A 16,314-nucleotide genomic window follows, 5' to 3' on the forward strand; every position below is an offset into this window, starting at 1 on the left:
TCACCCCGGACCATGTTTTGGTGGCCCGACGGAGTTTTTAGTATACCCGGGCATTTGGCACCAGGGTGACTGCTTATTTCAAACCCTGTATACTTTATAGACATACTCACATTCTAATTGTACATACTTTATCGAGGTACTCAGTTGAAAAAAGAGAATATGTACTATTGGGTACCACTAGGTGGCATTTGTGGCCTACATTAGCACATTATATGTCGACAGAAGGACAAACGGACCCAAATGCAATACCCTCTCCTTTGGTAATTATGCAAACAAGCAGCCATATGCTGCATACTCATGAATGTCAGCGTGTAGCAAAGCACTGTATTTTTTATTAAATTGTGTTTTTTTAGGATAGAACTTTGTACACGTTCCTGGCTTATTTCTTCCTAGAGGTATACCAAACCTCAGGTTTTCAAAAGTCGTATGGTTTTACTGGTGCGTGCATGCGTTTGTGTGTGCATTTGCATGTGTGCAATGTGATGCTTTATTTTCTTATGATGGTTTTATGGAACTATCTACGATCACGAGAGACCCTTGCTTTAAATGTGGAGGAAGTCTATGTGCATGGAAAGAAAAATGTTGTAAGCATCTTTGGTTTCCAAAGTCAATCATAAAGGATATATCTCAAGAAAATGACGTACCACAACAGGAGAAAAAAGTAACAAATGGGTGGTGGTAAGCAGTAAGCCTGTAATTTGGGAATTTATCAGAGGGAGTTGCTGGAAGAACACATGGAACTGATGAGGGTAGGAGAGATTAAAATGTTGAGGGAGTAGGACTTGAGGAGAGGTGTGAGAAAGCGGAGAGGCTATCAACCTGTCTGTCTGCTGTGAGAAAGCAGCAGGCCCTGTGATTCTCCTTTTTTGTAGAATATGCCTTGGTGTTGAGGGCTTTGGCTTCCATATCATCCAAGAGAGGTCTGAAGTGGATCCATCAGCCCATTTGGTGAGAGCAGTACTCCATTGAGATTGCATACAAAGGTTTTGTGCGCTGCGTCTGACTAGGGAGTCCATGTTTGATGCTGTCGTCTGCCCAGGAGAGGTTGTTGTGGTGGTTATATGGCCCGGGACAGTTCTCTCGAACAAGCCCGCGGCAAACAGCCAATTGATCTCACAGGAGTGACCCAGATATCCCCCGCATTCAAGATGGTGCACCCCCACCTTCATGAAGCCAGGGTCACGAGGGAGTTGGAGAGAGGGGCCAGAGACAAGAGGGCGTGGGCCAGTCCACGGGGCCGATCAGCACTCTGACCGTGGCAGCGCTGCCCTGACGAATCTGGGCAGCTGGGAAGAGTGTGGAAGACATGGCCCCCGACTTGCATTGGGGGCGGTGGGTACAACCCCCGCGAAGAGGCATACACAATAGAATTACCCAGGAGAGGTTGCAGCTGGTGGTGATGTCCAGACGTTTGAACCTTCAGTGGTTGATCACAGAAATAGATAGGTGGGTTAGTTTGACAATCCTTCCTGATAGCCAAGGTGAGAATGCAAGATTTTCCTGCATTTAGACATATTCTAAGTGATAGGGAGGGAACTTGCTGCTGCCAGCCTATTGTTGTGATGTGGAATGATCTGTAAGGTTTTTGCAGTCTATTGGAGAGGTATTGATGTGTAGGAGGAACAAGACTGTATCCAAGATGCTTCATTGGGGCATTCCAGCTTTGTGTTCCATGGGCAGAAAGCTTGCTGAGCAGAATGCCAAGCTGTCGAATGCTGGAGACATGTCAATAGGCCCCCCTCTTGTATGAGATGTAGTCCTCCATCCATCCAAGTTTAATAGCCAGGACGAAATTGAAATAAATCGGAGATGCAAGTCAAACATGTGGTTGGTTGAAAAATGGAACTCTGTTGTTTTTTTTTTTCTTTTCTCACTCTGACTCATCGCAATTTTTCAATCATGTTTCCTACTCCAACCATCCTTGGACAAACATGCCAGTCAGCTAACCCACTCTGTCCACATTAAACCACGTTGACAGTTCGCCTTCATCTGTTTGTTCCCAGGTTCTCTTGTCTGTGTAATAATCTTGTGGCTTCTTCTTGGACCTGTTTTGCCTTAATTTATTGAATGTGTCACCTTATCCTCACCTTGTATAATATCCCTTGTTTAATTCTCAACCTTTTCTCAATTCAAGGTTTTCCTCTCCTTAATAGTTAATTCCTTCAGTACACTTGATGTCTGTTTTTCAGCTTTTCCATGAGCAAAGATTTTATATTAATTTGTTTTGTTGTTTGACATGTTAGGGCCAAAGTAAAAGTTGTGTTTAATTTAAATGGTCAAAATATAATTTTGAACAGTTGGTTGAGATTTTTTTTTTGGAGCATACAATATAAAGGTCACCAGATTCGAACCAGTGTCCTGATACCAATCCTGACGACAATGTCACGGTGGACCACAAAGTGAACTTGTGGTCAAATCCGCCACCCACATGATTATCAATAGAATGGTGGATAGTCCCTTGAGAACAGATCTTTTCTTCGGTTTTCGATATTGCTCTAATCGGATGGGTGCCTAATGATGGATGTGCCATGATCCAAATTTGAAAAACACGAAATCGCAAAATTTCAAACCGAGCGCTCCTGCGGACCATTGAATAGAAGGGTTGTATCAGGTTTCAGAGCAATTGGTTGGTTAATAAGGGATGAGTAGGGATGTGAGGTTTGGGGGGGTAACCCCACCCGAGGAGCACCATGATCCTAAATCGAAAAATTTAAGCACAAGCGATTGTGGGGGTTACTGTCTTGTATTCAGGTGTCAAGTTTCAGAGCAATCAGCCAGGTGATAAGGGAGGAGAAGCAAAAATAGCAAAAAGTTGATGGACGGACGGTTAACTTCCATCCAAGTGATGGCACACATATTGATAAATCACCCTGCCTATGAAACATCGGGGTAACGGTCTTAGATTCAAACCCATCATAGACAGCTTAGAGGCGAGTGTGCGTACCTCTAGGCGGCAGGTTTACTAACTCAACTATACGTCATTTGGTGAGAAGGGTGGTGATGGTGGGGGATCATAACTAACATTTTAAAAATCTACAGTCTGACTTTAATTTTGAAACTACGTATTTTGGAAACCCTCATTACCACATTGCGTGGTTGCTTTTGTGAGTTTCACTTCGAAGAAAGAAAATAATATGCATTGTTTTTGTCATACCTCTTTTGATTTGACCACATTTTAACACAGACCTGAACCCAAACATTCTCTGACCCTTAACTCGCTGGTCATGCAGGTGTACATGGAGAATGTGACGGTGCTCGGCGAGCACGTCGTTGTGAGTGATGAGATTTACTTGAATGGAGCCAGCGTTCTTCCACACAAAGCCATTGGAGAGTCAGTGCAAGAACCTCGAATCATCATGTAGGAAGAACTATGCACCACTTGTCTTTGCCTGGTGTACGATGAAAAGAGACGCCATCTACTGTGCCTCTGCACCCCTCCCAGCCTCTCATTGAGCATGCTCAACTGTCATTTGTACAGGGCAAGAAGAAGTTGGTTTGTATGTTAAGTTTAATTTTTGAAGTTTGCTGGCAATTTGGTCAAATTCCTACTTTGTTTTCTTTGCGGGTGAAATTTTACTTAAGATAATTTGGAATCGATTATGTTATATAGCTATTCTTGAGTTATCTGGTGTTACAATTTTTCGGTTCTATAAATACCTGTACTGAATGCAACTTTTTAAGGGTAAGAAGATTCATTTGAAATATTTTATTGTGGAAATCATTGCTGTTGTTTCAAATGCTCATTGTATATGTGTAATTCGATTATTGTTAATTGTAAGAGGGAGAGGTGGGAGGGAGGCTTTCTTGGAGGTATGGGCACTTTGAGTTCTCAAGCCTGTGCTCCTATCTCGACCGAGCTATAAACTGTCACCCTGGTGTTTTGCATACAGGGAGATAAATTCATTGTGTGCCATCCATTGGAAGGATATTTATCCAGAGGACTGGTCTACCAACACTGGTCATTGGTGGACGTTAAAGATCCCTCGGTGACTTGCGCGAAGAGTAGGAAAGTCATCGCCAGGGCCCTGGCCAAATTCCAAATCCTGCCTTGAGTGATGTCTGGTAGGGCAACGGCAAACCACCCTTGCCAAGAAACTGCTTCAGCAGCACCAACACTCTGTAAAGAGTTTGGTACATTTATGTTGAATAGGGGGAATAGGGGAATGATATTATATTTGGTTGTTTATTTTGCAAAAGTATATTGTGTTCAGCGATTCACCTGCTGGGTATTTCACTACCATGTCACCGCTTGAACAAATGGGACTTGGTTTTAGACTAATGGTGCATTTTCTCAGACACTATATGAAATTGATTTGTGTTCCTGACTTGCTCAGGTGCTGGGTTAGGTGTTTCAAAGTGAGAGTTTGGCCAAGACCTTTGGATAGTTAGGAAATGGGACAGGAAAGAGATCGTTTTATATGTTGTGCTATGATTTAATTGTAATTTGATGTATTTGAAAAGTTTGTTCTCAACATAAAATGTTTTCTTTCTTTACTTCCATTTCCAAGCAAGTAAAGTGGCTTGGTGGTGCGATGGGTAAAGTATTGTTGCGTTGCCGTCACTGATTTGGGTTCGATGCCCATGGCTGCTCCAGGCAGAACGTTCTGCCCCCTGTGACGGCATGATGACCTGTTAGGATTCGTCCTTAACCACGGAAATTTTTATGACTTCTGAGCATCCTGATTCTTTGTCAAGAGTTTGGGCCTCTTCCTCCTCCACCACCACCATTGCAATCACAATGTATCTCATAATTTGGTTTGTAACTAAGGAAATGTTTGTTTAGCACTGTTCCTAAAAGTAATTTTCCTAACCATGATTGTATTTAAATGAAACCAGAAATTATAATTCCAAACACCAATGAAAAAACGATGTTGTCTACCATTCATTTAAGAGGTTGCATCTCTGAAAACCCAATTTTTGTTGGTTCAAAAGCAAACAAGTCGGTTCATATGCTCACGATTGGTAGATTTTGTGGGACAAACAACAACAGACCTTTTTTGGTCTCCACGTTCCACAGGATCCGGAGAAAATGTTGGGGAACTCGGCATGTCTGCCATTAACCCTTTAAGGACCAAAGGACACATATATCCCTAAACATTAAAGTGGTATCTCTGATACTTTCCCTGCAGTTTTAGATTACTTTATGTTTGTATATTGGCAAACATTTTAGCTATTACAGTGTAAAAGCTTTTGTCGTTTACATAATTATCCCCATAATAATAAAAAAATTTTTTTGTAATCTACTACAAATTTCGATATTGTAATTGGCTCTTCTCTGTCACAGACAATATTGTAATTGTCTGTCCGTCACCATCTGCTCCGAGTGCAGAAATTCTAGTGCGTCCGGTTGTGCAGTAATTCACCAAACCTGGTAGTCATGATCACCACACGGCAAGGTGTAAGAGCAGTCTCATTTTTGACTCCATCTGCTTAAGGCAGGGTCAAATACCAAAAATGCAATTACAGGCACATTTTAAAACATTTTAAAACTAGATGGTATTCACAGAATACTTACCCTGCACAGCGAACTTGGTGCGAGCCAACTCTTCTTCTTTTTTTTTTTTTTTCTTTTTTTTTGTATACAACATCGAGGCTCGTGAAAGAGCTAACATTAATCACACAGAAAGACAAACCGACACATAAAACATATAACATGGGGAGTGGTAGACAAGATGGGGAGAGAGGGGGAAGGGCACAAACACAACATTTGAGAGCAGGGACATTGAGAGATCTGTGGGAGGGAGAGGGCTTTGGGGGGGGGGGTGGGGCGAGGCATGGGAAGGGGGAGGGGGGGGGAGAGGTATAAAACATATGGACACTGCCAGGACTTCCAGGAAAGAAGTTGGAATTTCAAACAAGGTGGATCTGGGGTGAATTAGCGGGGGTACAAAAGATCAAGGTTTTGGATGGGGGAAGATAAGGGATGGTGGGGAACAGCTGTTTTAAAGACCTGGAGGGAGGAGTGCGATTGAAGGGAGTGTGGAAGTTTGTTCCAGAGGCGGGAGAAAAGAGGAATGAAAGAGTGAAGGTGAGCAGAGAGCCGAGATTTCGGCAGTTTAACCATCAGAGGGTTGCTGGCAGATCTTGTGCGACCTGTAGGAATATTTGTGGGACAAAGCACAGAGAGAGTGGGGGAGCAAGGCCGGAGAGGAGTCGGTAGAAGACAGAAAGACCACCTACCTGCTTGTGGTGAGTGAGTGAAAGGCCCTCGGAGATAGCTTCATCACGGGAGATTCCAATGATTCTGAAAGCTTTGGTTTCAACAGCGTGAAGCCGAGCTAGGTGTGAGGCAGGAGCACCGGCCCATAGGGGAGAACAGTATTCCATTGAGCTGCGGAAGAAAGCCTTGTATGTGGTGAGGTCTGTTTTTCTGTGAGTTCTGTTTTTGAAGGGTTTTTTTTCTTTGATCGAATATGGCTGCCAGACTACATGAGCGATTACATCATAAATTTATGTTCTCTAATATAATTGTTGCGTAGATTACGCTCAATAAATTTCAAACTGATCAGACTAAGCGTTGTCCCTGTCGAATTATGACATCATAATTATGGCACCAATGACAGAATCGTTAACGCCTATTCCCCATGCGGAGTTTTTTTTTACAATGAGCCACATTTCAATTTTTTCCATGGAGCATTTTTGGAGATAGAGGTGCAACGTTTTTCGGTTTTTCCAAGATGGCGCCTGTACCATGTGATCTATGACGTCATACTGATTAAAATATTCCACAGGAAGAGGGGCTCCCATGGTGAAAATTTCGTGTCCATCAGACCAACAGTTTCAGAGGAAAATAAATTCATACTGATGAGATAAAACGTTGTACTCGTCGAATTATGCCGTCTTAATGAATGCAGCGATGACATCATCATTAACATGTCTTGCTCCCCATGGGGAGTACTTGACAATGAGCCTTGTTTCAACTTTTTTCATTGAGTGGTTTGGGAGATACCTTTTTTCCAAGATGGCGTCTGTACCACATGACATATGACGTCATAATTCTGAATAAAAAAAAATTCTACAGGCGGAGGCGCTCCTATGGTAAAATTTCTTGTCAATCGGACCAACGGTTGCCAAGAAAATTAATTTTTAAAATGCAGACACGCCACATGTGTGCAACCAAATGCCTAACCCTGCTTTTCCCTTTGCGAGTGCAGGATAATTAAACTTTGTATATGCAGGCAATCAACATTGGGGGTGGTGGGGCATGAAATCTGAAAATACTTTTTTTGGATTTGACTCCCGGTTCATGCCCTACGTGGTGGAGATGTTGGGTATGACAATGACGAAATAATTAGATTTTGGTGACGATCAGGATCCGGATCAGATCATTTTAAAGTAATTGTCCATCATTGAGAGATGGGGCTAGAACCTATACCTAGCACGATATCTCAAAAAGTTGTGGATGGATTCGGATGAAACTTTGTGGACAGGTTGGGTGTGTGACAAGGACGGATTGATTCAATTTTGGTGAAGATCCGAAAACGGATCTGGATACGATAATTTACTTTATTAGTGATTCTTCACCATTGAGTGATTGGGCCAAAATGATATATAGCATGATATTTCATAAAGTTGTGGAGGAATTATGACAAAACTAGGTGGATGAGTTGGTTAGATGAGAAGAACAAGCCGATTAGATTTTGGTTCAGGTCCGCATGCGATACTGGCCTATCGGTGCGATCCAAAATGTAAACCGTTCAGCTTGGTGGAGGTATGCTCTCGTCCAAGTGCCGTTCTAGTTCGGAGTGAAATGATAAATGGCTTTCTGCTTTTGGCTGTGGTTTCTATTTCATGCTTTTTGCACCCCTGGAAAAAATTGAGGATTCGACTTCCTTGCTTCCATTGATTCTGCCTGCCATCAGAGATTGAATTAAAAGGTTGATTGAAAATGTGGACTTAATCCTCTGTAGTCACCAAGCCTGGAACCTCCTACATCATCTTGGTGCTCACTTTAACCTCAACCACAACATGTCACTGCCCACTACAAATTACATGGCCTCCAAAACTCCATGGGTACAATGTCAAAGTAAATCAGGTAGAATGTGAGGAAAATGTGTGCCAAAGAATTGCCTTCAATCATCACAACTCTACCTCCTCCTTCTGATCTGTTTGCTTCCTATACCAGGAGAGAATTGGGCTTGGCACTTTCAAACACAAAGTCCAAGAAAGCAGCTAGACAAGATTGAATTTATCCAGAGTTCCTGAAGAACTTAGGACGTAAAGGGAAAGTCTGATGCGTTTCCTTCTTCACTATCATGATGATGATGATGGATCTAATTCTGACCTGGTCTGCTGGTGAAAGTGACATGAAGTTCAGCCTACAGGTACTATCCCTTCATTGTGGAAAGAGGCCAATTTTATCCCTATCCTGAAATCATGAAAGCCAGCAAACCAATTCGAGCTATCGACCAATTTGTTTACTGTGTGCATTGCTTAAGTTGGTTGAGCACTTGCTTCTTATTAGAATCTTGCCGCTGGTAAAGCCTAACCCTTTCCAAGAAAGCTGATTTTAGACCTGGCACATGCTGTGTTGACCATCACTAACTGTGCACATTGAGGCTGGTTGTTAACAAGGCCTTAAGATTTGGGTTGCTCTGGCCCAAGGCAACATGGCCTTCTATCTATTTTCATGGTTTCTCTCCTGCCAGGTTACACTCAAAGTTATCACATCCATGTTAAGCAACTGGCACTTCTGCCTTAAGGCAAAAGACGAGCTCAACAACAACTCTTAAACCTGTGATCAGTCCTTGCACCAATCCTTTTCAACATTTAAATTTGTGACCCACCTGTGACTATCATGGAAGTTTGCCTATACTGATGGCCTGGCCATCACTTACCATTTATGTGACCTATATGCAAGTCATGCCCTCACTCAAGACCCTAAGACGATGGAGGAATACTTCTCTATCTGACAGCTACGTCCAAACCTCTTCAAGACCACAGCCCGCTGAGTAACCGGCTTGCTGAAGCTCAGATTCATGTCACCTTCAGTGGCAGACCATGTCAGATGGAATGATATCCATCATAAATACTTAGGTGTCACCCTCGATTGCAGCCTCACCTCTCAGGAAAAATTTAAAAGCGAATGCAATAAGACAAAATCCAAGGTGAACATAATGAGAAACCTTTGTTGTGTATACATAGTCAAGGCTTGTAGAAGAGATAGTACACTGAATGGATCTGGGAGACCACCGACCTGTCTGTGATGGCAACGTGATAAGCCCATAGATTCATCTTCATCGTGGGATGTTGCAATAATCTGGAAGGCCTTAGTTTCTATGGTGTGAAGCTGAGCAAGATGTGAGGCAGAAGAGCTAGCCCAGAGGGGAGAGCAGTACTCCATCAAGCTGCACATGAAGGCCTTGTAGGTGGAAGCCTTGTCGGTGGATTGGAATTCAGGTGTGCCAATGCAGGACTTTGCACGACGTAGGATGCCCAGTGGGCCGCCGGCTTTGGAGGCCAACTTTTGAAATGTGGTTTTCCCAAGCAAGATCATGGCTGATAGTGAGAACCAGGAATTTGAATAACTGAACTTCCTCAAGAGGATTGTGAAGAAAGTAGATAGGAGGGTTTTCCAGATGTTCCTTTTGGAGAGAGATAGTGAAAGTGAGAGATTTGTCTGGATTGGAATACATTTTCCAGGTGTTGGACCAGCTTGTGATATTTTTTTTTTCAAGGTTTGAAGAGAGGGAAGATGTGAGCTGAAATAAGATGGACCCTTATTCCAAATTAACGTATTTACTGAAAGATGATTGCTCTCCATTTTTTTTACCATATAATTTTTATTCAAATACCAAAATATTTCATATGGAGTATCTCGTTCAAATACAGTAAAAATTTTATTCAAATACAATATATTGCTTGTGCTGAGATGTGGGATATTAACAACAAAAATGCATACAAGAGGGAGTCAATGTTTGAGCCAAAAACACAACTTCTGTTCCAATGATATCAGGAAACTCTGTTACTGTTGGGAAATATATGTGGATTTGCAATAAAGTGTTGAGAAAGGGCTACAACCTTTGTCAAGTTTTGCTGGAGCAAAACCATTCCTTGGGGTTGGAAGTGGGGGACATTTTGACATCTACCGATGACATCTTTGAACAGTATAAATTCTTCCGATTGTGGAATCGTCTCCTTGCGGCCATTGTCTCATCCGCCTCACTTAATTCTTTCAAATGCGCTGCCCATCACTACCTCATATACTCGCCCATTCATATCCACGATTTATTCTACACATGGTGTTTCTTTCCCATTGTGTTCCTCTCCAGGCCATCCTTGCTCGTTTTTGTGTCATTCCTCCATTCATTCTTGTGTACTTCCATTCCCCCATACCCTTTGGTGATCTGTAAATGCACTACCTTTTGTCGTTTAGCTTCTGCATTAGTCTAGACACATGTATATAAAAACATTTGTTGTTTAAGTGTTGTGTAACTTGTGTTACTTATGAAAGGCCTTCTGTGAGTCTGTGGGATTGGCCCAATCTGTGAGCTTCCAAACTTGGATCTCGCTAAATAGTATAACCTCCCTCTTTGACCGGGTAATTGCTAACCTTTCCTCAAACCCTTCTTGTTTCTCTGCCCCACTTCACTCCTCGGACCGTGTTCTCGTGAAAGTTATCTTGCTGTCGCCTGCTGCTTCACTGCGGCAGAATTTGCCAGTCCACTTGGGCCGACTGGCAGAGGCTACATTCCGCGCTCTAAAAGACTGGTCTTCTATCTTCTCTGCAGTTGACATTGACTCCTTTTGGGAATGCTTTCACAAAATTTCATGCAGGCAGGTTTATCCCACCTTGTCTGCAGCTATCCGCTCCATTCTCTCAGTCCTGGTACAAGGATGGTTATGGTGAATTACTACAACTGGCTTTCTAAAAGTTGTACCAAAGAAACGCTATTTTAAATTGAAATTTCAACATTTAGTTAAGAAAATATATTTTTGAACTGTTGCTATACACTTGATTTTAAAATACTAAGTTGGTGTTTTTTTGTACAATTATTTTCTTTTCTTTTTTTGCATCATTTGGACAAGTATTAAATGCCCCATATATATGAAGCAGGTTGATTTCTCACCATGGAAGTTAAACCCAACTGAAGGCAACTTTAGGTTATTTGTCAACCCTCACAATAAGTGTGTCCATCCTTGACAAGCCACAAAACAGCATAAGTCCAATGTCAAGACTGAGCTGTCCAACCTGTCTCCTTCCTCAAACACCTGGTGGCACGTTGTGAAGTCTGTCTCCGGCGTATGCTCCCCACCTTCTCTCTCTACCCCCACACCTACAGACCCTTGAATTTTGTACCCTATTTGGGAGGGGGAGGTGGAGAATATTAGCCTTCTGGTACAACCAGCCTCCCCTCTGCTGCCTGTACAACAGGCCGAGTGGGCATCGGTATGCATGATCTCAAATCCGTGTCTGCAGCTCTGTTCCCCGTTTGCTCTTATGAGCTTGCTCTTCACCTTATTCTGTCTCCAATCTGCTTCACAAGACAGCCAACATCACTTTCTTAGACAAGAATGATGCAAAACTTCCACTTGACTACAAGTAAGTCAACTTCCAGTTGTTAGCAAAGTCGTTGAATCTCTCAATTTGGCAGATAAGCTTTTTCTCTCATCAAATGGCTTTATCTTATCAGTTTCGATTTCATTATCAATTTTTATTGTGCTGCTGCTACTCTCTCAACAATGGATGGAGGCCCTGAAACTTCAAAAATGAGGTCAGGGCTGTGTCTGGATATATCACAGGCCTTTGACACTGTCTGGCATCCCACTTTGCTTCCCAGGCCTGTGACATCGAAGCCGCCTTTACTTGTGGTTCATCAATATATTGTTATGTTTTTTTTTTGGGGGGGTGGGTGGAGGGGTGGAGATTATATTTTCCTCTCCCTGCACACATTATGAAGCTCTAAATGATGTCCTTTCATCTCCTTTTCAAGTGGAGGCTGGAGTGCCCCAACGCACTACCTTTGGTCCATCTACATCAATGGCCCTGGGCCTTAGAAAACCTTGTTTTGCATTTTGAACATTACTTCACATAATGCCCTCCTCTACACCTCGCATGTCTATATGCAGTGGAATACAAAACTCTCAACATTATTGAAATCTCCCTCCAAGAAGCAGTCACAGGGCCTATTGCTCGCTCGTCGCAAACATTTGGTGTCCCCTCTCCTTTATATTGCATCTATCTTGCCTTGTTCCCCCTGTTCCTTCAGTTCTCAATGCCTCCCATGTCCCCTTCAGAAGAGACACTTTCTTCCAGTAGTCTCTTCTCCTCATTAACTTTCCAAAATCCAGCCTTGCTGCTCAACTCCATTCCTTTTCCTTTCTCCCAGCTCTGCGACTACGTCCTTGAGTCAGCATAATCCAAATCTCTCCAACAGGGCTTCAAGACTGCAGTACACAACTATCTTGCACCATATTCCATCTGCACTCATGAAATGTTCTACCCCCGTTAACACTCTCCCCACTCGCCCTTCGTGTTCAGGTTATTTTTTCTTTCTTTCATTCTTCTACGTTCCTGTTTGTGCCTTGTTGTTTCCCTACCACCTCGTGGTCAATATGGTGCTCTTCTATTTTCTATCACTGTGATATTCCATGAGCTTAAAAATTGTATACAAAAAAGTGAGTTCCTGATGTGTGCTTGTGGATGCTTCAAAAAAAAGACAGATATACAAAAGGTGCTCAGTCAACAAAGTTGATTAGACCTACTGAGACCATTAAACTTACTTGTAAAGAAAAAAATCTTTGGTAAGAACATTGATCCTTGTAGTAATGAAAATCACCATTAATAGTTGCATGTTTAAACAACTATACTGTACAGTGCCACTGTTACTTTCACACCAGATGGAAAGTTCTATTTGAATCAGATTTTACTTGTAACCGCTGCCAAACCGAGACAGCTTAATGGGGGCAATGCTAACCAACCCTGGTAGGTTGTCTTTAATGAATTGTCCCTGAAAAAATATTTTTCTTACAACTTGTTTGACTGATTTGTTTGAATCTCTTGCCTGCGTGTTCCTCTTCTCTAACATCAGGTCCATCAGCATGTACCGAGGTTTGTACACTGTGATTCCTTAGCTCAAACTGCCACTTCAACCCATCGTTGTTCTGTTTCTGTAGATGTTTCTTCATTGTCTATTGGTGGACATATCACTATTGTTTGTCTCCATGGGGAAGTTTGTCAAATGTTTACTATACAACTATACACCAGTTGTTCTATTGCCAATACTTGTATTAACAAAAAATATTAAAATTAATGTGATTTCAACTATCAATACAACATAAACTGTCTTCAAACAAACAATTTTTCTGCAATATGTCCCAAAATAGTGTAAAACTGTGATTCTTGCTGGTTTTATGGCCCTGAAGGATGCTTGACCGAAGTAGAGTTTGGGATGATAAGATATATGTGCATTAAAGCTTGTGCTGGTGGCATGCTCACAAAGGAGGGAGTCGAGTTTCCACTGGAAAAGGAAGACGGTTGTTAGTGTTGAGAGGAAGAGGATGGGCAGCATATGTATGCGGGAAGTAAGGATGGTTGTTGTGGCTGCAGGGTGAAGAGGATCTCGATGCTTTTTCTGCTGGTGGATGTAGCAGGCATTGTTGTAGCATGTTGAGCATGGTTTCTTGCTGTTTCAGAAGCTGCTTCAGCATCTCCTGATTCTCTCTATGGTGTTGTTGGAGCAGAAGAACGTTGTGTTGCCACAAAGCCAGCATGGCACGATGCTCCTCCAGCAATAGGCACTCCAGGTCTGGCCTCCTGGCTTGGAGAGCACCTAGAGGCGTATGGTGGCAAGCATATGCTCCGTACTGATGTCGTACTATCAAAAACGTTGCACACATTTTACAACAGCCAGGGCAGCAGCATACAGTCCCTGGTCTTGTTTGCCGACATGCGTGGTCCCACATCTTCGGAATGGCTTACCTTGCGCGCCAGGGTGTGAGGCTGCCTGCATCTCTTGTGTGTGCAAGCGTAGCACTGAAATGACCTCGGCAGGTCCCAGCAGTGGCTTAGACGCGTTTTCTGCAGCACCTCCAACATTGGCTTGTCGGGAAAGGTGAAGTGACTTGATTTTTTCAGAATGCTGGGCTTTCTCTTTCGGTGTCCCATCGTATTCTCGTGTTGTAACGCTCTCATCCGGTTGTTGCTCTTTCTTGGTGAAGTCTGAGGAGGTGTTCTGGAGAACATGCGCCACTAACCTCTCATGCGGTCGTACCTTTACACATGGTGTTGTCCATTTGGCTTTCTCTGAAATCAAAAAGGCAACCAATATGACAACACTGGTACATAGTTCAAAAAACTAGAGGAAAAGGAGTTACTGATAGTATAATTCGAGAATTAAACGTGCATATCTGTTTCCGACTTCCATGCATTCCTGGATCACTGGATGGAATAAGTTGTACTTGGGATGTGCACGAGAGGGTTATAGGCAGTAAAACAATTCATAGTCCCAGGGAGGGGTTCAGGGTGAGGGGACGACCCCAATTCTCTCTATGTAAATATGTATGGCATAGCGCCACTCCCGGTGTGAGGGGGTATTACAAATCCTATTGAACTAGAACAGCACTCAGTAGAGCACATAGGCTCGCATCGCGCATTCATTCTGAACAAAAATACCGTTAACTGAACATGCTACTATTAGGGCCCACTCCTATTACGGTCCATATACTCGTGTCATCCAGACACCCTGTTATGTCACATGCATTGCCATTATCTGTAACTTTATTGATTATTTATTAAGAGGCCATTTAACTTTTGTGCACATTAAGGCTAAATTTCGTCAATTAATATGAAAAAAAAATTCAAACTATATTCCTCATGGCTAATCAATCATATGCTTGAAGTTTCGCATCAATCTGTTAAGTGGTTCTGGAGAAGATTTTATTTATTTATTTATTTTAACTTTTTTTTTTTTTCAATCCAATATTTGACTGTGACTGAAGACCACGTGACTGACATCATAAAATTGATTTCTTCACCCACATCGGGTCGTAGATCAGATGTATGAAGTTTCTGATTTTTTTGGGGATAAGGATTTAGATTCAACCAATTATGGCTAGAACACCACTTCACTGATGATGTCATCGATATCACCTTATACGTATACACCATGGGGAGTTGATAGGAAATGCCAAATTTCAATTTTTTTTGTTGAGCTTCGTTAAGGTTTCGGAGAAAAATATGTCCAATTTTTTTTCCTTTAATCCAATATGACTGCCATACCATATGACCTGGGATGTCGGTTATCAATAAAATATTCTCCATGAGGAGTCCCTCCTATGTTTGAAGTTTCATATCGATTGGATAAGCTGTTGCAGATAAAAAAAATTAAATTAAAAAAAAATTAAATTAAATTAATTGACAACCCCCTGCCCATCTCCATATCTACTTTCTTAATAATCCTCTTGAGGAAGTTCAGTCATTCAAGCTCTTGGATCTCGCTATCAGCTATGATCTTTCTTTAGCAAACCACATTTCAGAGTTGGCTTCCAAAGCCAACCCCTGACTGAGCATCCTCCATCGTACAAAGTCCTTCCCTGGCACAACTGTACTTCTATCCACCTACAAGGCCTTCATCCACAGTTTGTTGGAGTACTGCTCTCCCTCTGGGCTGGCTCTCTGGCCTCACATCTTGCTCAGCTTGACGCTTTGGAAATCAAGGCCTTCATGATTATTGGAATTTCCCACAATGAAGCTGATTCAATGTCACAATTAAGCATTATGCTATCAATTCGCCATTACAGCTAGGCCAGTGGTCTTTCTGTCTTTTACCGCATCCTTTCTGCTTTTGCACTCTCTGCTCTTTCCTTGCATTGTCCCACCCAGGTATCTGCAGTGCTCACACCATCCACCATCAACCCCCTTCTGGTGAAACGATCTAAATCCACGATCGCTGCTCATCTCCACTCCTTTGTTCCTCTTTTTTCCTGCCTGTGAAATCAACTTCCACATCCTCTTCAATCTCATTCTTCCATCGACGTCTTGAAGACAGCTGTTCACCACCATCTCAGATCACCCCCTCCCCCCAAATCCAAAACCATGATCTTTTCTACCCTTTTAACCCACCCAAATTTCTCCTTCCAATTTTCTGGTTTTCCCTTCTTAGAGTTCACTTCTGTGTCCACCTTTTCCATCCCATGCATGCGCCCCTTTTTCTGTCTGTTACGTCCTGATCCGTTCAGTGTACTCGCTCTTTCTCGAGCCTGACCATATACACAAAAAAACAAACAAAAAAAAAGACAAGGGTGGGTGGATTGAGTTTGGGAATTGCAGGATGGTTAAATTAAAAAAACAAAACAAACAACAACATTACGATA

The 16,314-nt window shown here is 42.4% G+C and overlaps 2 protein-coding genes across 4 annotated transcripts in view; one reads left to right on the forward strand and one right to left on the reverse strand.

Moving 5' to 3' along the window:
• GMPPB (GDP-mannose pyrophosphorylase B) overlaps positions 1-10,019 on the forward strand; it is a gene marked incomplete in the record, with an annotated part of 77,263 nt that extends 67,244 nt beyond the window's left edge. The window contains 1 exon segment of the mRNA XM_078765907.1: positions 3,231-10,019. Within this exon segment, the coding sequence (XP_078622033.1) occupies positions 3,231-3,362 (132 nt within the window).
• LOC137436805 (zinc finger and SCAN domain-containing protein 29-like) overlaps positions 6,938-16,314 on the reverse strand; it is a 54,460-nt gene continuing 45,083 nt past the window's right edge. For all 3 annotated transcript variants that reach the window (XM_078765905.1, XM_068130920.2, XM_068130919.2), the window contains 2 exons: positions 13,922-14,245; positions 6,938-13,772 (listed from right to left, as the gene is read on the reverse strand). In XM_078765905.1, coding sequence (XP_078622031.1) covers positions 13,435-13,772; positions 13,922-14,245 — 662 coding nt within the window. In that variant the 3' untranslated portion in view covers positions 6,938-13,434. The remainder of the gene's footprint in view (positions 13,773-13,921; positions 14,246-16,314) is intronic.

The sequence above is a fragment of the Myxine glutinosa genome, chromosome 11, assembly GCF_964187855.1.
Source record: "Myxine glutinosa chromosome 11, kmMyxGlut1.1, whole genome shotgun sequence".
NCBI classification, from domain to species: Eukaryota; Metazoa; Chordata; class Myxini; order Myxiniformes; family Myxinidae; genus Myxine; species Myxine glutinosa.